Below are 21,681 nucleotides of genomic sequence, written 5' to 3' on the forward strand. Positions count from 1 at the left end.
CTAGTGCTTTCATCACAACTACAGATATACAGATTGGCCTATAATTCAAAGCCACAGCCTTACCATCTTTATGCTGTGGAACAATTTTATCTTCTTTCCACTCCCTTTGGAATCTGTGCTGTTGTAAGACTCTTATTAAACAAGCATGCCAATGCTACTATCAATTCCCTTAAGATGTGTAGTGATATGTCATCAAATCATATTATTATTATTATTATTCAGGCCTCCATGGAGTCAAAAGACTCATTGTGGGAGGTCCTTCCTAAGAACATAAAGTCTATCAAGACTCATCGAGGCGAGGTCCCCCCCCCCTAAGAAACACAAAGTCTATCATACCACTCCTTAAACTCATTGACCGTTCTCACTCTCACCACTCCATCAGGCAATGCATTCCACGGTTTAACCACCCTCCATGCAAAGAAACCACTCCTCCCTCTTGCTCACAGTTTCCTTTCATAACTTCCAGAGATGGCCTCTTGTCATCACTCCTTCCCGCTGTTCAACCAAGCGAAAGAACTCCCCAGTGTCAACCCTGTAACCACCTCTCAACAGTTTAAAAGTCTCAATCACCTCTCCTTCTATCCACCAAACTCTGCAGTCCACATTCCTTCAGCCGATCCTCATAACCAAAATTGTACAGTCCTGAAACCATCTTTGTCATCTGTGTACCCTTTCCACAGTTAATTTATCCCCTTCAAATCCTGGGGACCAAATTTGAGAACAATAGTCTAAGTGTGGTCTGATCAGAGACTTATACAATGGAATAATAACCCTTTTATCTCTGCAAGTCAGTGTCCTCATAATTACAGCAATCCTCTGTGTTACCTTCACCACCTTTGCAATATGTCTCCTAAATATCAGGTTTCTATCAATCATCAACCCCAGATCTCTTGTCTCCCCTACTTCCTCTAGTATAACTCCTCCCATAGAGTATGCAGCATCCCATCGATGTTTCCCAAACCTCAAGACCTTAAAGATTAAACTGACACTCCCATTCATTTGCCCAGCTATCTAGCTTATTCAAATCCTCTTGCAGGGCTACCACATCTGCACTATTACTAATAATCCTTCCCAGCTTCGCATCATCTGCAAACAACTGAATATCCCCTTGCAATCCACTGGCAATGTCATTGATATAAAGGTTAAACAATATAGGTCCTAGTACTGAGCCCTGTGGGACCCCACTTGTAACCTTCTGTCTCCTTGAAACTGCTCCACCATACACAACTCTCTGATACATCAGACAGCCAATCCTGAATCCAGTTGACCAATCTGACATCCAGACCCATGTGTTGCAACTTAAATATCAGCTTATCATGTGGAACCCTGTCAAATGCCTTTGCTAAGTCTAAGAAAATTGCAGTATATGCCTTTCCCTCATCTAATGTTCTTGTAACTTTATTATAAAAGGCTAGCATATTTGCTAAAACAAGAGTGCCCTTTCACAAATCCATGTTGACTCTCACAGATAACATTACCCTCATCTGCCCAGTGCTGTATACGGTCCCTCACTACTTTCTCCAAGATCTTAACAACTACTGATGACACACAGACTGGTCTATAATTAGACACTTCCAGTCTGTTACCACCCTTATGCAATGGCACTATCTTACCTACCTTCCATTCCCTGGGCACCTTTGTCGAAGCCAGACTTTCATTGAAAAGCCAGGTTAAAGGCACTGTCAGTTCCTTAGCACATTTTCTCAAAACTCGTGGTGAAATACCATCCAGTCCAAAAGCGTTATTGACATCCAGAGTTCTCAGTATCTGAAACACACTCTCCTCCTGTACCTCTAAACCTTGAACCTGCCCTGTCTCTCTCATGGTTATTAATTTCCTCAAATACCACCTGCTCACTCACAATTAAGCCATCCTCTCCTATGTCCTCTACACTTAAGTTCCTCATGATTCCACCCTAATCAGGATAAAACATCGTTATCGCTGGCCTGGTTGGCCGAGTGGTTAGAGTGTCCGTTCTCCAGCCAAGAGGTTCGAATCCCGATGTGGGCATGGATGTTTGTGATTGTCCTACAAACTTTGTGTGGAAAGGGAATCTGCGACCATACCACTTATTCTAACAGAAGACATCATTGCCAAAACCATGTGAGGTACTGCAGTGACCATACGGCATCTACAGACGTCAAATGTGAAATTTTTTAAAAAATAAATTGATCTGAATATTTCAACAATATCTTCTGCAAAAGTTACCATTCTATCATTTTCATCCATTAACATCATCTTACCATGATCATTCTTCTACTTGCCACACATCTAAAAACACTATCGGTAGTGATTTTCTTTGCCTGATTTGCCAATTTCTGCTCCTACTGCACATTTGTTTTCCTTACTAACTGAGTCACTCTCCTGGCTTATTCTTTATACTCTTCTTGAAACTGATTATTATCATATAGAGAGGACATCAATTAATTAGACTGTCTTCTTCTTGACAGTGTTAAGCATTCTTAGAGGTTTATAGTACAATATCCAAATCCGTGCTCAGTATTAGAAAGTTGTGCAAATCTGCAATTCATACATTGTTAACAGTTATACAGGTAAGAAATAATGTCTTGTGCACCTAAGAAGCTATTGCTGAAATGTGTTTCTGCCAAGAAAGGCTGGAGGTGAAAGACAGCCCAAGAAACGAAATCTGATCAGGTTGGGAGATCTAGATATTATAAAAGTAAAGGGAAGTGAAGTGAGATCTTTCTTGTGAGAACTAAATGAGGACTGTGTTTTGGTAACATTGAGGTTCAGAAGGGTTATCCTTGATCCAATGATGAATAGCAAGGAGGTGAGAGTTTAAGGCACTGTTATGGAAGATCTCGAAGCTTTAAATGATTATGCACTACAAGGTTTGTCAAATGATGAAGAATGGAGGAAGCTGTCACCAAAGCTGTGGATAGAATGTGAATTCAGTGAAAGAAGGTAATTTATGTACAAGAGGAAGAGGGCGTATGGAAGTACAGAGCCTTGAAGTACTCCAGCACTGGTAGAAAAAATCTGAGGAGACTAAGCCATTCACCGTGAAATATAGTGAGTGACCAGAAAGAAAAACTGATGATCCAATTACAAGGAGTGGAATGCAGACCATAAGATGAAAGTTTGCTGAGCAGGCCTCTGTGCCAGACCAGATTAGATGCTCTAGAAATGTCAATAGCAACTACATCAGATCCCTTCAGATCGTTTCATGTCTTGTGTACAAAGATGGGTGGAGATGACTAGGAAATCACTACATAATTGAGAGTGGAAAAATTCCTATTGGTGATCACTAATTAGCTGGTAGGCCACCAGATGATGAAGTAGTTGATGACCTTCTCATGATTATTAAAAGAACTGAAGTGAGAACTGGACAATGGTTTTTGGCTCTCTTCTATTAACTTTTTTTTTTTATATAATGGGCCAAACACAAGCATGTTTCCATGCTGCAGGGTAAATGACAGTTGAGGAAAGATTGAAAAAGCAAAAGATGATAGATGTTAATTCTAAAGCACAAGTTTTTAGCACAATAGAAAGATACCTTGTAAACAGGCTTAGATGTTGGACATTATTGATCTCTATTTTGTGGTGTGTGTGTTTCCGACTCCTGGGACTCCACGAACATACACTCTCCATTCCAATCTGTCCCTGACCATGTCTTTCAGAACCTCCAAGCGCACTCCAGTTTCTTCTTTAACTCCATCCACCCATCTAATTCTTGGTCTTCCTCTTCTCCTGCTTCCATCAACTTGAGCAAGCATCATCATCATCTTCTCCAGACTGTCATTTGCTTTCATAATATGTCCGAAGTATGACAATTTTTGCTTGATGATCATAGCTTCAAGGGAGCAATCTGGCTTTATTTTGTCTATCACTGATTTATTGGTTTGCTTTGCAGTCCATGGTATTCTTAGTAAGTGTCTCCAAACCCATAATTCAAATGCATCTATCTTCCTTCTTTCACTCTTTCTCAGGGTCCAACTTTCACATCCATACATCTTTAAAGATCTTGCTTAAATTTGTCATTGCTTTTTTTCTGAGTAATAATCTTCTAACTTCTTCGGTACAAAAACCATCTTCATCAATTCAGGATCCTAGGAACACAAAATTGTTAACTGCTTCCATTTTCTCCCCATCTACTTCAAAATCATTAAGTTTAAATGTTGCCCTAACTTTTGTCTTTTTGAGGTTAAGTTTAAGACCATATTTAGCACTTTCTTCTTTAACTTTCATAATAAGTTCCTTCAAATCTATTTTGTGGTATTACACCAAAAAACCAATAAATCATACTGGCTTAATTTTGCTGGGTTTCAGCATCAAACCAGCATCTTCAAAATACAGTTGCTAGTTACAATAAATATGAAACATTAAGTAAATGAAGAGGTTCAAATTGTAATGGACAAAAGACCTAAAGTCTTAATTTGATGCTATCTAATGTTGTATAGAAAACATTTTTACAGTAAGGTTGAAGTTAATCTCAAGATGACTGTCTCCCAAAGTTTTGGCAGATTAAGTAGCCATACTCGTTGAGGTTAGGAGAGCACTTCACAACCATTACAGACTCTAAAAATAGTCTCTCTATTTCCACTGATTTCCTCTGCATATGCTACTGATCTCTTTTATGAAAGAGAGATTAACCGAAGTTCAGGAGACATATTGCAAAAGTTGTAAGAGGCACTCAAAAAAATTGCTGTTATAATGCAAAGAACACTGACATGTAAGGATAAGGAGGTGATAGTTTCGTGAGATGTTAATTTGGCCTCATTTGGATTTCTGGGCACAGAAATGTCTTGTCACAAAATCTTATCACCTGGCTATATTAGTGATAGGGAAACATTGGAGAGAGTGCAGAGGCGAATAACTAAGATTGCTGCAGGACTCTGGAATACTGATTATGAGGACAGACTGAGAGAATGTGGTCTACAGAGCTTGGTAGATAGAAGGAGGAGGAAGGGCAATATGACTGAGATCATATAAACTGGTGAGTGGAGCCTATCAAATGGATAGAGGAGGAATTATTGCATAGGATAATGGGTGATGTAAGAACCAGAGTTCATCCCTGAAGGCTATACAAAGGTCATGTGATTAAAGAAGAAAAAAAGATTTTTTGCTTTGAGGATGATGAATGAGTGGAATGCATTGCCGGAATGGGCAGTGAGTGATCCGACACTGAATATGTTCAAAGCAAGGTATGATATAAATTAAAGATGCCAAGAAATTATATTCTTGGTTTATTCCTTTATCCAGGTGTAAGCAAACAAAGTTAGCACCTGAAGTAATTTCAGGATTGTGCAACTTGTATATATGACTATTAAATTATTTAAGGAATTTATAATGTATACTGGAATATTAATTAAAAGAAACTTTAATAAATATTTCCTATATTTCGGCAATGTCACATTGCCTTCTTCATGGGAACATACAAATATGGCACGTACACGCAGGCACTACAAAAAGCAAATGAGGCAGAAGATAAGAAACTACTGTTGTTCCTAACGTCCTAATGGTGCCTCTTAGCGGGCTATATTGAGTTGTCTTGGCAATGGGGCTGATGTTCTCATGATGTAAGTCTCCCAAATTTGGGGAAGTCTCATGCAACCAAATTTGTTGAGGTTTGGAACGTTTTTTAGAGCTGAGACTGATTCTATGAATAATCTTTCATACTTAAATATGCTGCGGTGTATTACTTTGGCTTTCTTCCAATGTATTCTGTGGCGGGTATCTAGAGCATTGTCTGCAAGCCCGGAGTGGCTATACTGGTGAAACCAGATGTAGTCTTTGTGTTCTGAAATCCTGATATTCGCTGTCCTGCCTGTTTGGCCAAAGTAGGACAGCTTATAGCTGCAAGGGACCTGATATACCCCAGGTAGGTCTAGGGGAATTGGTTGGTCTTTGGTAGAGCAGATAAGGGATGCCAACTTTTTTATATGGTCTGTAACAAGAAGTCAGGTCATATTTTTTTAAGGATTTTGGTTATTTTTTCAGAGATGCCCCGGATGTAGGGAATAGTGATAGATTTAGTGTAATCTTTATTGTGAGGGGGGGGGAGGTGTGTGTGTGTGTGTGTGGTTTACTGGTTTAATATTTTTTGGATTTTTTTGGGGTTACAGCCATTGGCTAAGAAAGTGTTAAGGATGTGGTTTAGTTCAGTGGTTAAGGCATTGTCATCTGAACAGATTAATTTTGCCCTATTATATAGTGCTTTAATAAATTGTTGTGAAGGGAGATTGCTGGTGAATGTATCTGCCTGTATGGACGAGTTTTCTAAAAGCAGAGAAAACCAAGGATCAATCAGGTTGGTGAGTGATTAGAGGGAAAGGGAGGCTGTTGTTTTCCTTTTTTTCTAAGGTGAACAGGACTCTGGAGTGTTGGTTGTCTAAGTGTGTTAAGAAGGAGTGATCTGAGCCACGTGGCCAAATAGCAAACACATCATCCACGTAACGAAGCCAAATAGTGGGTTTTTGTGGGGCAGAGTTTAAGGCTTTCTCTTCAAAAGTCTCCATAAAGAAGTTGGTCAAGGGTGGGGAAAGTGGTGAACCCATGGCTGTCCCCTCTATCTGTTTGTAGAATTTTCCTTGCCAAACGAAATAGCCTGAGTTCATTGTGAACTGAGATTGGACTGGGATATCGGGGGGAAATTTGGCTTGGATGAGCTCTAAGGTTTCCTTGAGTGGGACATTCGTGAATAGGGAGGAGACATCAAAACTGACCATGATGTCAGTGTGTTGGAGCATGAGGTTTTCTATATTGGCTTTGAAGTGGGCTGAGTTTTTTATGTGTGATGGTATGTTTCCAGTACAGTGAGTGAGCGCTTTGGCTAAATGTTTTGTTGGTTTATATGTGGGGGAATCAATGCCATCCACTATGGGACATAATGGCACATTTAGTTTATATATTTTTGGAAGTCCATATAATCGGGGGGAATCTAGAGTTAAAAGGTGTTAGTTTGTTGGTAACTTCCACAGGCCAAGAAGTGACCTTCTTAAGGAGCCTAATATCAGCTTATCATGTGGCATTTGACAGGATGCCACATGATAGTCCAATAGGTATCTGAGATGTCCAATAGGTATCAGAGAGCTGTGTATAGTGGGACAGTTTCAAGGAGGCAGAGGGTTACAAGTGGAGTCTCACAGGGACTCCACTTGTAGCCCTCTGGGACCTTTATTGTTTAAACAAAATTAAGGGGATAAATGTACTGGGACCTATATTGTTTAACCTTTATATCAGTGACATTGTCAGTGGATTGCAAGGGGATATTCAGTTGTTTGCAGATGATGTGAAGATGGGAAGGATTATTAGTAATAGTGCAGATGTGGTAGCCCTGAAAGAGGATTTGAATAAGCTAGATAGATGGGAAACTGAATGGGGGTGTCGGTTTAATGCAGCAAAATGTGAGGTCTTGAGGTTTGGAAACATCGATGGGACACTGCAAAGTCTATGGGAGGAGTTACACTGGAGGAAGTAGGGGAGACAAGATATCTGGGATTGATGATTGATAGAAACCTGAAATTTATGGGACATATTGCAAAGGTGGTGAAGGTAACACAGAGGATTGCTGCAATAATGAGAAGGACGCTGACCTGCAGAGATAAAACAGTTATCATTCTGTTGTATAAGATCCTGATCAGACCACACTTGGACTATTGTTCTCAGATTTGGTCCCCAGGATTTGAAGAAGATAAATTAACTGTGGAAAGGGTACAAAGGCAGATAACAAAGATGGTTTCAGGAGTGTACAATGATAGTTATGAGGATCAGCTGAGGTTATGTGGACTGCAGAGTTTGGTGGATAGAAGGAGAGATAATATGATTGAGACTTTTAAACTGTTGAGAGGTGGTTACAGGGTTGACGCTGGGGAGTTCTTTCGCTTACTTGAACTGCAGGAAGGAGTGATGACAAGAGGCCATCCCTGGAAATTACGAAATGAAACTGTGAGCAAGAGGGTGAGGAGTGGTTTCTGTGCATGGAGGGTGGTTGAACCATGGAATGCATTGCCTGATAGAGTGGTGAGAGTGAGAACGGTCAATGAGTTTAAGGAGTGGTATGTTAGACTTTGTGTGTTTTCGGTGGGATCTCCCCTCAAATGAGTCTTGATAGACTTTGTGTTTCTTAGGAAGGACCTCCCACAATGAGTCTTTTGACTCCATGGAGGCCTGAATAATAATAATAATAATAATAATAATAATAATAATAACAACAAAAAAAGCAATGCTGGGTAACTTTGTAGTACATATATGTATATAAATATACTTACCACAACCAGGAGTCCAACTCCTGAGCCCACATTAACCAAAAGAGGGACAATGCTAAACTTTCCTCCTCGTCCATATACCATTACAACAAATTTGATGCCATGTACTTTAGATAGTGTTCGATGAGCCCCACTGTGATAGTAGGCAAACCTAAATAAAAAAAATTAGAATGATTAAAATAGATTTTATATATATCTGCAGAAATCTTTTTAAAGGTAGTTTAGCTTTTCATCCTACATTTTTTAATATTTAATTTAATTCAAAATACTTATATTTTATAAATTATATTATAATTTACAAATTTGTATTTTATGTTGTATAACTGTATCTAAATAATTATATAATTGTTTCAAATTACTTGTATTTTCTTATTTTCTTCAACATTCTCTGGCACATTAGAATTAGTTACAAATTTTAAATGAAATGCATACAGTTTGAATTTTGCTATAGCAAAATTCAAACTGTATGCAAAACTTGTAGGGACCACAGAAATGGTTTGCTATAAACTATTAACAATTGCCAGTTAACAAACCATTTACTATAAATTATAGATTCTCTATGCAGCAAACATTGTAGTACATATATATACTGAAGAAATTCTGTGTATTTTCTAAGAAATACTGAATGAGGTTCTGTGTAGTAGTGGAGACGGAGAGCTGTAGAGTAGGTGTCCTCCCACGATGAGTCTTCGGGCTCCTTGGAGGTGTCACGAATAATAATAATAATAATAATAATAATAATAATAATAAACTTGCTCACCAAAGTGCCATAAAAGTCAACCAAAATCAACTGTACTGATTTTCCAATCTTTTAAATTCATGTTGTTTATTCAAAATATCTTGTTGTGATGACAAACCCTATATTATATAATTTATTATTATTATTATTTTCCTGACCTCCATGGAGTCACAAGACTCATCATTGGAGTCAACACTAGTCAACACAAAGTCTATCATACACTCCCTAAACTCATCCACTGTCAGCACATTCACCACCCTCTCAGGCAATGCATTCCATGCTACCACCACTCTCCATGCAAAAAGTTTACTTCTTACCCCTTTTACATGCCACTTCCTTTTGCAATTTTCAGGGCTGGCCCCTGTGTCTTTGATCCTTTCCATCATTCTACCATATGAAAAATCTCCTCAGTGTTAATACAATAATGACCCTTCAACAGCTTAAACGTCTCGATCATATCTCCACCCCTTTTATCTTCTATAAAGCAAACTCTGCAGTCTGCATGCCATCAGTCTATCCTCATAATTAACATTGTGAATTTGAATTGAATTTCAGCCTGTAACTTCCCCACTGCTGGGTAATGGCATCTCCCATTGTTTGAGGGTTGGGTCTACTTCTCCCATAGTGACCCACTCCATTTTGGGAGAGTGTTTATACACTTGTATGAATGAATGTATGAAGGTGAAAGACAATCACAAACATCCATGCTTAGGCAGGATTCAAATCTGCATCTTCTTGGCTGGAGAGCTGATATGCTAACCACTTGGCCAACCAGGCCAGCAATCAACATTGTATAGTCCTGATTATCAAATATGTATGTCATTTCAGTCACAATCAGATCCTCAGATGCTATGACCAAATCCAAAACTCTTGATCTCCATGTTCCCTCCATCACATGCTATCTAAGATAGTTGTCCCTCAAGAAATCCAAAAATTCAGTTCCTTTATTACTGCATGCTGTCCCATCTGCCCAGTTTATATTGCTGTAGTTGAAGTTCCCCATAATGATCACTTGCCAAACTAATTTGGTTAAAAATTTCCTGCTCATCATTATTCATTACTATATTCTCTGGTATGTAGCAACATCTCACTAAATATCTTGTCTTATAAATATCTCACATCATATGCTCTCAAAGCCATTAATGTTTTTTTCACTGAGATTCTCAAACCCTGAGAGGGTACAATTCATCTCTCATCATGAATAATACTCCACAACCATGTTTACCTTCCCTATCCTGCTGAAATATGCTATATCCTATGATTTCTATCCATGTTAGAACAACCTCCTCAGTTAGCCATGTTTCACTGATACCAACATCCTTTGGAGAGACTGAATAAATCAATGTCACAAATTCATTCCCTTTATTCTTAATGCTTTTAGCATTTGTATACAGAAAAACTAGAGTACTGTCAGTATTCTTATAGCCATTATTACTCCTCTCATACTCCACCTAGCTCTGCAATATAGTATACATCCTCTCATTTCTCAAGTCAATATCCCCACATGAGGCAATCTCTGCAACATTCCATCTGTGTAATTCTAGATTCCCTGTCCTGAAACACTCACTTGATTAGAAAACAGCAGTCTCTTCAAATGCCTACCCTTCTGCATTCAAATGTAATCCATCTCTTGCATACAGCTCTCTTTTATCCTCAAATATACTCCATGCATCCACACATTCCAGACCTCTTTTTTCATTTTTCAATTGATCGAACTACTTCCATCCTACATATTCTCACTATGATTTCATTCATTATCACTGCTCTTCTCCTCCACTCCACATTATCATACTAGGGGAAAACACTATCTTTCCTTGGACACATTTCCTGCATTACCTCTACCACCAACCTCAAATCTCATGCTACATGATTCACACTACCTCTCAGGTCAATTGTCCCAACAATTACTATCATCTCCTCTACATTTTCACCCCTCTTCACTGTATTTCCACACTCCCTATCATTTCTCCAGCTAAACACTCTTCTGGCATATTCTGAATCATCAAATCTCCATACATGACACTCCAAACAGATTCATTCAACTTCTCTCCATGGTATCCTTGACTCTTATGGCTTCCAATTTCTCTTTCCCTTTCTCCTTTCTCTTTCCTCCTTCTCATCTCTATCCCTTGATTCCACAATTCAGCTTTATGCAATTTCCTCTTTTCCTATCTCTCCCATTCTCTCACCTTCCTCTCTCCATTGTTCTTTCATGTTGTTCTCTTACACCGACTTTCATTCTTCTCACACTAGCCAACCTCACTATCCTCCTAAGATCTTCATTCACTCCCCCCTCAACTGAGTCTTCATTTCTTCCATCTCCTTTCTCAGCAGTTCTATTTCTCTCTCCACACATTCTGCTTTTAATTGACACTGATACACAAAATCATGGCCATCAGGCAAACCATCTCTGTTTGCTAAACTGCCCAAGGTTAAATCGATATGTATATCTTTAACATTCTCTCTACCCTCCCACATAATACTACTGATATCCACAAACTGATTTTCACACATTTCTGAAGCACTGTCTCATCTGCCACTAAATCTCAGGGTCAAGATACTTATGTCTTCTTGCACCTGCCACATTTTTAAGCAACAGTATACATGCATAACAAGTTACAAAATCATTAACTACGTTACAATTGATAGAGTCTTTAAATGGTGCTGGAGCTATTGTAGTGCGGCTGCCATTTTGAATACAATCAATACAGGTGGATACAATACTGAGACAGTAATATCCTAACAAAATACCACACAGCCATACAAAAAACATCAATTTGAATAGCACAAACTTAAAAATATTGTCAATGAAATGAGCACAATATCTTTCCTTACTATTGTTACGTCGTTACTTTCTATTATTTTTATCTATTTCATCACTCTAGTGCCTTCTAAGATTATCTATAAACTAGTTCTCTGGGGCCATTCCCTTTTTCGGAGTCTGACAAAATTTGTTTGCTTTGCTGCGCCAGCCAGAGCCTAAAGACAGAAATTAAGTGTCACCAAATTTGTAAAATATATCAGGAAGCTATAGATATCTTAACTTTGCAATCAGGGCCTATTAACTCTAAAACTGTTTGTATATTCCCCTTATGCAAAGGTCCGAAATTTAATGATTGGTGAAGTCAGTCTCATGCTTAGATCACACACAGGTTTACACAAGAAAACATATTTATTATGTGGCTAAAATAATTACAAATAATTATATACAATACGAGGTTAGCATTCTACCTCAAGCAAAGCAATACTAAAATAATGATCTAAAACTCATGCACAACATTCATACTTTAGGCATATAATTCACTATTATATACACATTTCATCTACTAAATATTTAGCATATTATTCACATACAATTCGGTACACATATGGTACAAAACTCTATTCTAATTCTGAACTTATGAAATGTTAACTAGCAATCCCTTTACAATATTCTTGGAACCACACAGTACTTGGGTTCTCAGACTACTAGTCCAGTAAGGTTAGAGAGTCCCTGAACATGTATTATCTTTTAAAGTTCTCCTTCTTTCAGCCAGGTTCTTATTTCTTCCCTTTCACAAAATCTTATCAATAAAAAGCAAGAAAAGTTACAGTAAATTACCACTCTTCAGTGTTGATGTTGGGAACCTTTCATCTGTCCTTTGTTGTGGGATATCACCGCTGCTGCAAACTGCTGCCACGTGGAGGTCATGTGCTCATTTCAAAATGGTCACTCTTTCTTGGTGGACATTCGTTTATCACGTAGGTCTCTATCGCTTAACCTGACCTTCTTCAAAGAAAGTTCTTTGTGTTCATTGGCACAGTTTCACCGATGGCCCATGTTTGGGATCTGCTGTCGTCTTGTGCATAGCCTTGCCGGACTTGCGTTAGTCAGCCAAGGGAGAGTTGATACTGGTCATCGCAGTCTGCATCGCTGGTCTGCACGAGGGAAACAAGAACAGAAAAAACGGGGTGGATACCAGTCCTGCATAACCATATTAATCTTCTCTATTAGTGCCCTCTTTCCATGCTGGAATCTTATTCACCGGAGCCTCACTATTCGTCCAGACGAGGTGATGTCACTCTACCGCCTTACGGTGTCTCTTCTTTCGGGGAACGCATGCCCCATTCGCCTTCTACGAATACTCTAGCTTCTGGCATTACATCACCAATGGTCCGTTAGCCTGCAACGTTTGGACTTTTGTTGGCAGTACATCTACTTTCTTGCATAGGACACAGTTTTAATACTAATATTTAAAATAATATTATACATAATATTATTTTATTATAATATTATAATATTATACATAATCTAAACATATTATTTTAATAGCATCATTTCAGATTACAGATTCAAATCTCAGACTTATCATCTCGATTTCTATGTTAAACATGACATGTTTTCTGATAAATGAGCTTGATTGCTAGGAGCACAAGTATGTTCTTATTCAGTGTTGTGCTTCCTGTTAGATCTTGTATGAGTGATTCTTTTGTTGAAAGTCTCCCATTCAAGGTCTAACAAAACTAATATTTGTTTTTTTAAAAGCTCGCATCATGTGTTACTTCTGTCTTCTAACAGAACAATATATAAAGGAATATCTTTTTTCTTTACAATAGTTTTCCATTATTTTAATTATGAAAGATTAAAAGTAGTAATGTAAATGGCATTCAGTGTTGATCAAAGTTTATTTTAATAAGAAGCATAATCCTGAGAATGATGATACTTATATGAAGGAGGTCAGGGATCTGGGAATGGTGGATAAGGGGCTAAAGTTTATAGTGCCTATTACAACACTGTGAAATCATCACAGAAGATTGATTGCATATTAGGAGGGTACATAGTGATCAGGATCATAATATGATTGTATAAGAAATTAACCACACTACATCTGGACTACTGTACACAAATCTGATAACCCTTAGATGGTATACCAGCTTGTGTCTTACGTGAAGCAGCTAAAGAATTGTCGCTACCCTTGACCATTTTGTTTAATTTGAGTCTCGGGTCTGGGTTAGTCCCGAGGAGAGGGGAGGAAGAGGGGAAAATAGTTCCACTGCATAAAAGAGGTTCCAAGACTGCTGTTGTAAATTACCGATCGATTAGCATATCAGGAATCGTTGTCAAGGTCTTGGGGAAATTAGTCAAGAGAAGAATACAGGATTGGATAGATGAAAATGGAATATTGTATGGGGAACAACATGGTTTTGTGAAGGGTAGATCATGCCTCAGTAACTTGCTCACGTTTTATAACACAGTGACGGCTGAACTGGATAAGGGTAATGGGTTTACAGTGATTCTACTGGACCTTGCCAAGGCCTTTGACAGGATACCACATGGAACCCTAATCAGTAAACTGGAGCAGATGGGGATAGATATAAGGTTGGTAAGATGGATAGGAGGGTGATTGATGGAGAGATACCAGAGAGTGGTTTATTCAGGAGTGGAGTCCAAAAGAGCTTGTGACTAGTGGTGTGCAGCAGGGTTCTGTTCTTTGATCACTACTTTCAATTTGTTCATTAACAATATAGGAAAGGATCTGAGAGGAAGTGTTCACTTGTTTGCTGATGATGCAAAATAGGGTAGAGCAATTGTGGGTGCACAGGATGTCAAAATTTTGCAGGATGATTTGGATAGTTTGAAGGACTGGGTAAGGAAAATGGATGTTAATTTAATGTGGCAAAGTGTAAGGTTATGCATTTTGGAGTGAAAAGATTAGAAGTAGTATATCACATTGGTGGAACTGTACTCCAGGAGATTGATGAGGACAGGGATTTGGGAGTGTTGGTGGATAGGGAGTTGAAGTTTAGGGGGCACATTGCAAAAGTCGCTAAATCAGCTCATCAAATCACTTGGTTGCTGAAAAATACTTTAACAAGCAGAGACAAACAAGTTATTGTTCCTCTATATCGACCTTTGATAAGCTTAGAACAGTGAAAGGAGCAAGAAGAAGAAGAATAAGCTAGTAAATAAGACATTTGTATTTGCCCATATCAGACTCACAGCCATGGCCAAAAGTAGTGGCTTTTAAGTTATATGAATCATTATGACCTCATTTCAACCTTTTGTAATTCTTTGTTAAATATTGTTAGTCTGCCACTTTTATACAACTTTTATCCTGTCAAATTTGAAGTATTTAAATCCAATTAATAACAATAATAATAAGGTGGGCAGCGGTAGATGCTGTTGGTGTAGTTGCATTAAGTTCGTGATTGAATGCTAGAGACGGAGCTGTAAAGCAGATAACCTCCCTCCCTCGATGAGTCCTTGGACTCCCTAGAGGTGTCAAATAATAATAATAAAAGATATTTAGAAATACAATTTGTTTGTGTTGGTTACATCGAAAAAACATGTGGTGGCAGCACTAAATGTTCCTGTTTTGTTTACACTCCGTACTTTTCATGTCATTGCATCCATGCAAGTGCATTAGTGATTGTACTGACTGATAATTAATGTTAAAAATTGGAAAATAGGAGATTTGTCCAACTTTGAAAGAGGACAAATCATTGGTACATGTTTAGCTGGAGCATCAGTGGCAAAAACTGCCACATTATTAGATCTATTGAGCTCAATAGTTTCTAAGGTTATGTCAGTATACACAGATCATGGCAAGATAACATCATCAAAGAGAAAGAGTGGGCAAAAATCAAAATTGGCAGAAAGCAATCATGGGATATGGAGAAGGATTGTTTTGAAAACTCAAACTCACAAAACTACAGCACAGGTAACCGCAGAATTGAATATTCTGATCTAAATTGTTCCACTGTATAAAGGCAGTGATAAGGCTGTAGCTTCTAATTATAGGTTGGTCTGTATATCTGGAGTTGTGGTGAAAGTCCTGGAGAGATTGGTGAGAAGTATTATAATACAGAAATGGTTTGTTAACAGCAGTATTCTCTGTAGTTATCAGCATGGGTTTGTTAAGAGGAGATCATGTTTCACTTACTTACTTATGTACTATAACATGGTGACAAATACTTTGGACAAGGGAGATGCATATATAGTTGGGGTACTTGGATTTTCAAAGTCTTTTGATAGACTGCCACATGACAAGTTCTTAAATCAATTGAAACAGATGGGATTGGATAAAAGATTTCTATGTTGGATCAGTGACGCTGTCAGATAGGTATCAGAAGGTTGTATATGGGGGTACAGTATCTCGAAATAGAAAGGTCACCAGTGGTGTGCCACAGGGGTCAGTTTTGGGCCATTGTTCTTCATTTCGTATGTTAATGATATTGGGTTGGATTTAACTAGTGATATCCAGCTGTTTGTGGATGATGCAAAACTGGGGAGAGCAATGCACAGTCAGGCTGTGCACAGTTAATGCCTTACAATAGGACTTGAATTGATTGCATGAATGGGAAGGTATGTGGAACTGTCAGTTCAATGTTGCCAAGTGTAAGGTTTTGAGATTTGGTAAGCAAGGATGGGATGCAAAGTATACACTTGGTGGGGAAACTTTAACAGAAGTAGAGAAGATGAGAGATCTAGGAGTGATGGTGGACAAGAACCTGACATTCAGGGCCACATTGCACAAGTTTTGAAGACATCACATCGAATAATGGCAATGATGCAGAGAACTCTGACATGCAGAAATAGAGAGGTTATGATTCCATTGTATAAGGCCTTGATCAGGCCTCATATGATTATTGTGCACAGATTTGGTTGCTGGGTTTTCATGGTGATGAGGATATGTTGGAAATGGCACAGAGAAGGAACACAAAGGTAGTCAGTGGTCTTTGGAATGTGGAGTATGAAGACAGATTGAGAGAATGCAAGTTGCAGAGCCTCGTGAATAGGAGGAAGAGGGGGGGGGGATATGATTGAGATACATAAGCTGGTCAGGGGTTCTTATCAGGTAGACATGGAAGAGATTTTTCATAGAATGGGAGAGGGGAGTAGAACAAGAGGCCATTGCTGGAAACTGTATATTGATGGTGTGAGCAAAGGAGTGAGAAGCAGATTTTTTGCATGGATGGTGGTTGGTGAGTGGAATGCATTGCCTGAGTGTGTTGTGGATGTGGACACACTGAATCAGTTTAAGACAAGGTTGGATGAGCATCGTATGCAATAGTGAATACCCTCCCACGATGAGTCTTTGACTCCATGGAGGTCAAATGTTAGTAATAATAGTCATACATCATTGCATGAAGATTCGATCATTCGAAGTAATGATTAATAAAGTGCACAAAACATGCTCTCCTGGTGGAACAATGAAACAAATAACTGATGTGCTACAGAAAAGGAAAGACCAGGCATCAAAACTGGTGGGAGCCATGGGCACAAATTACTTAGTTGGGGGGGGAAATATGTCGATAGAGACTTGAGGAAGTTGTAGCAGCAGATAAAGTATAAGAGTGTTGTTGAAAATGTCATTAGCTTGTTGCTCAGATATGACAATAGTGAAATGAGAAGGAGAGCAGAGATAATGAATAGTAAGATGGCTGAGTTGTGTGAGGCAAAGAAGTCATCATCATCATCATCATCATCAAATTCCTGCCATGTACCCTCAAGGGGTGTACAGGATATGACAGTACTACATGAAAAAATTACATCATTACTAACTTCCTATCTACAATTTTCCTCCAAATCAGTCTGTTACTTGTCAAGACTCCAACATTATCAGATCTTATATTTCTATCGTCTAAGGCACTTTGTACCGTATCAATCCACCTATATCTTGGTCTTCCTCTGGGTCGTTTTCCTGCCAACCTGGCAGAGAACACTTGTTTTGCTAATCTTTCCTCTCCCATTCTATTTAAGTGACCATACCATCTGAGATTAGCTCTGCTAACGCATTCCTGGATGCTGACAATGTCAAGTTCTTTCCTAATATCCTCATTTTTAATATGATATTGCCATTGATGCCATCTGTTCACGCCTCTAATCTTTCTCAGGACTCTCATATCTGCGGTCTCTAGTCTTTGGTCAAGTGTTTTACTTCTGACCCAGCTCTCAGATCCATAAGTTAAAATTGGTTTGAACACAGTCTTGTATACAGCTAATTTAGTGTTCCGACTAATTTCTTTCTTATTCCATATGAATTTATTCAATTGACTTCCCACGATACCAGCTTTGCTGATTCTGTTGTCTATTTCTATATTTAGTTTACCATCTTCAGTAAAAATTGTGCCTAAGTAGCTGAAATGTTTTACTTGTTCCACAGGTTCTCCATTCACAACACAGTTGACATTTTCAATGATTCTGCCTATTTTCATTGTCTTTGTCTTTTTATTGCTGACCTTCATACCATATCTATTACAACAGCTATTCAATTTAGTCAGAGAATCTTGCAGACTTGTAGCGGATTTATTTAGAAGTATAACATCATCCGCATAAAGCAAAGAGCTGACATTAACATCTCCAATTTTGATATCAGGTTTAATACCACATTCCTTCATAATGTGATCCATATAGATAATGAATAACAGGGGGGATAATGTACATCCTTGTCTCACACCAGATTTAACATTAAACCATCTTCCTGTACTTCCTTCAATTCTAACTGCTGACTCACAACTCAAATAAAGACTAAGTATTGCTTGATATAATGCCCCATTGACACCATATAACTGCAGCGTATTGAATAGCTTCTCTCTTGGCACCTTGTCATATGCCTTTTCCAAATCGACAAAACTTAAATACAGATCTTTGTTATATTCCCATGCTTTCTCGACTATTTGTCGTAAAGTGAAGATCTGATCCTGACAGCCTCTATTTGGCCTGAATCCAGCTTGTTCTTCACCAAGCTTTTCTTCCACAATTCTTCTCAACCGTTTCTCAAGTATACTTGCATAGATCTTGCCAGAAACACTCAGTAGGGAAATACCTCTGTAATTCTCACATTCAGTTTTATTTCCCTTTTTATATATGGGTACTATGAGAGCTCTACTCCAATCATTGGGAATTCGTCCCTCTGTCCAGGCTTTCTGAACTATGCAGTGCAGCCACTGTAAGACTCTTATACCACCATACTTCAGCATTTCTGGTCGAATATCATCTACTCCTGCTGCCTTTCCACATTTCAAGCCTTTGATGGCTTTTTCTACTTCAAGTATGGATATGTATTCCTGACTGCATGCCTGGTCAGTGTTTTTTATCACTGTGCTGTCATCACTGCTTGTTTCATTTAGCAGTTTTTCAAAGTAATTACTCCATACTTCAAGGATATCTTTTTCTCCTGTTTTCATTTCACCTTTATCATCTATAATTCCTTTTACAGCACTCTTTCCTCCATTCCTAAGCTTCTTCAACAACCTCCAGAATATTTTGCCACCTTCTTGATATTTATTTTCTATATTCTTGCCAAAGTCCTCCCATGACTTTTGTTTAGCTAGTTTTACACACTGTTTAGCTTTCTTACATTTGTCTCTGTATTCTGTAAGAGTAACAGCTGCCTTATTTGCCAGGAACTTTTGATATGCTTTCTTCTTTTCCTTCACTGCCTCTTTAACTTCCTGTGTCCACCAGGGAGTTCTGATTTTTTTATCCTTGCACACAACCTCACCACATGCCTCTCTGGCAGAATCAATCAATGTTTCCTTCAGAGTTTGCCACTGAATCTCCAAGGTTTGATTCCTGTTCTCAAACTCTTTCATTTTCTTTTCAATAATATTTCTGTATTTTAGTCTACAGTTCACATCTGAGAGCTGCTCAACTTTTATTCGCTTTAAAACTTTCTTACATGTTATTCTTTTCAATATGAAATTCAATTTTATCCTGCTCAAGACTAAATAGTGATCACTTCCAATTTCAAATCCTCTGTACACTCTGGTGTCCTGCACCAGGGAGAAAACATCACTATCAACAATAACATAGTCAATGAGACTTTTCTTATTCCTAGCCTCTTCTCTCCATGTGAATTTGTGCAGATTTTTATGTTGGAACATGGTGTTAGTAATAACCAGTCCATGTCCTGAGCAGAAATCCAACAGATATTTGCCATTATTATTAGCTTTGCTCTTTTCTCCAAATTTTCCCAAAATATTTTTGTATGTCTCACAATCATTTCCTACTCTACTATTTAGATCCCCAACAAGGACCAACTTTTCCTTTTTCATTGTGTCAGTTGCTTTTTCTAAAGCATCAAAAAATTCCTCCACTTCTACCTTAGTAGAACCTTCTGTGGGACCATAGGCACAAATAAGTCTCATTGTCCAGTTCCCCATTCTCATATTTGCCCACATTACTCTACTTGAGACTGACTGCCATTCAAGAAGATTAGCCTCGTATTTTGTGTTGAATACTATGGCTACTCCTTCTTTTCCTTGATTGTCATTGCCTGAATATAACATTTTGTATTTATTGCTCAGAAAGATCTCACCAGTTTTGGTCTTTTTTGTTTCAGTCACCCCTATTATGTCGATCTGGTACTTATCTAATTCCTCAGCTAGCTCCATTTCTTTGCCATTCAGGCTTCTTACATTGATAGTACCGATCTTTAACTCTGGTGATGTTGAGTTGGGGTTTGTTTTCAGATTTGTTCCAGTAGCTGACTTTTCGCTGTTCGCCCTGGTTCCCTGGCGAAAACAACGGGGGCCTTGTTTAACCGGGCGACGCTCCAGCCGGCATGAAATTTTGTCATGTTGTACCATCATTTTTTATTTTGGTTTAACCAATAAGAATACAATTTGGTTGGCTAAATCCCAAATTGCCAGCCCATCCTCGTTCGTTCAGTATCAAAGTAGATACCCAACAGGGTGCACCACGAGAAGGTGAGGATTGGACATTAGGTCAGAAGCCCTGGTCGGTTCTCCGCATTCCTTTAAAGGCTATGTGGAGGTCTCCTCTCAGTTATACAGCTTTGACCCTTAAGCACCCCAGGCAAAGAAGTTTGATTTGTAAATCTATAGAGTGCATTTGAAGGAATGTTGGAGTAGTTTAAAGTTGATGAATTATATTTGAATGTCTTTGGTGTTGTGCATTTAGAAAGGCTATTGTTTGCTGAGAAGGCACAGAGTCAAGAAGTTAATGTAGTAAATGATCAGAGTCTACTTGTGAAGCAAGATAACACAACTAAATGGATTTTATGATAAGAGGAAGATGGATATGAGGTTGAAGATGTGGTTGCAACAGCAAAAGGTGATGGCATGCATAAAGGTGAGGATGAGACAGGTAGGAATGGAAATCAGAGTCAAGATCAGGGGAATGGGAGTGGTCGAGCTGAAGAGAGAGAAAAAGGTGTAGTATAATGGTTTCAAAGATACAGGGTCTGTTGTGTTTGTACACAAATGTAAGGAGTATTGAGTTTGTTGCATTGATTGAGTCAGTATGCCGAAAGATAATCAGTATAAGTGAAACATAGTTGTCTGAGGATGATGTGATGTTGGGAATAGAAATGGAAGGATATATAATTTTCCAGAAGGAGAAAAATGTGAAAAGAGAAGAGGGAGTGCTGCTAATGATTGCAGAGGAATTGTGTCCACAAAGTGTGGAAGTTGATACTGCATGCACAGATTTTGAATCCATGTGGTGTAAAGGTGAAATTAACAGGCTAGTATATCTGATAGGATGCTGTTATAGACCAGGGAATGTAGAGAATACTCACTGTGAAATGTTTAATCAAATTATTCTCGTAGAAAGGCTTAGATATTGGTTAAACATGCTTATTAAATAATTTAAGGAAATTACAATGTACAGAGGATATAAATTAAATTAAACTTTAATCTATATTTCCAATATTTCGGCAACATCACATTGCCATCTTCACAGGAACTTAAAATAAAGACAAGTGC

At 38.4% G+C, this 21,681-nt stretch overlaps 1 protein-coding gene across 5 annotated transcripts in view; it reads right to left on the reverse strand.

The window, feature by feature from the left end:
• Positions 1–21,681, reverse strand: part of LOC150095730 (P2X purinoceptor 4-like) — a 173,643-nt gene that overhangs the window by 20,803 nt on the left and 131,159 nt on the right. For all 5 annotated transcript variants that reach the window (XM_090410355.1, XM_090410353.1, XM_090410354.1 and 2 more), the window contains one exon: positions 8,232–8,379. In XM_090410355.1, coding sequence (XP_090266481.1) covers positions 8,232–8,379 — 148 coding nt within the window. The remainder of the gene's footprint in view (positions 1–8,231; positions 8,380–21,681) is intronic.

Source organism: Typopeltis vanoorti, chromosome 20 (assembly GCF_054136105.1).
Source record: "Typopeltis vanoorti isolate ZY-2024b chromosome 20, IOZ_Tvanoo_1.0, whole genome shotgun sequence".
Lineage (NCBI taxonomy): Eukaryota > Metazoa > Arthropoda > Arachnida > Uropygi > Thelyphonidae > Typopeltis > Typopeltis vanoorti.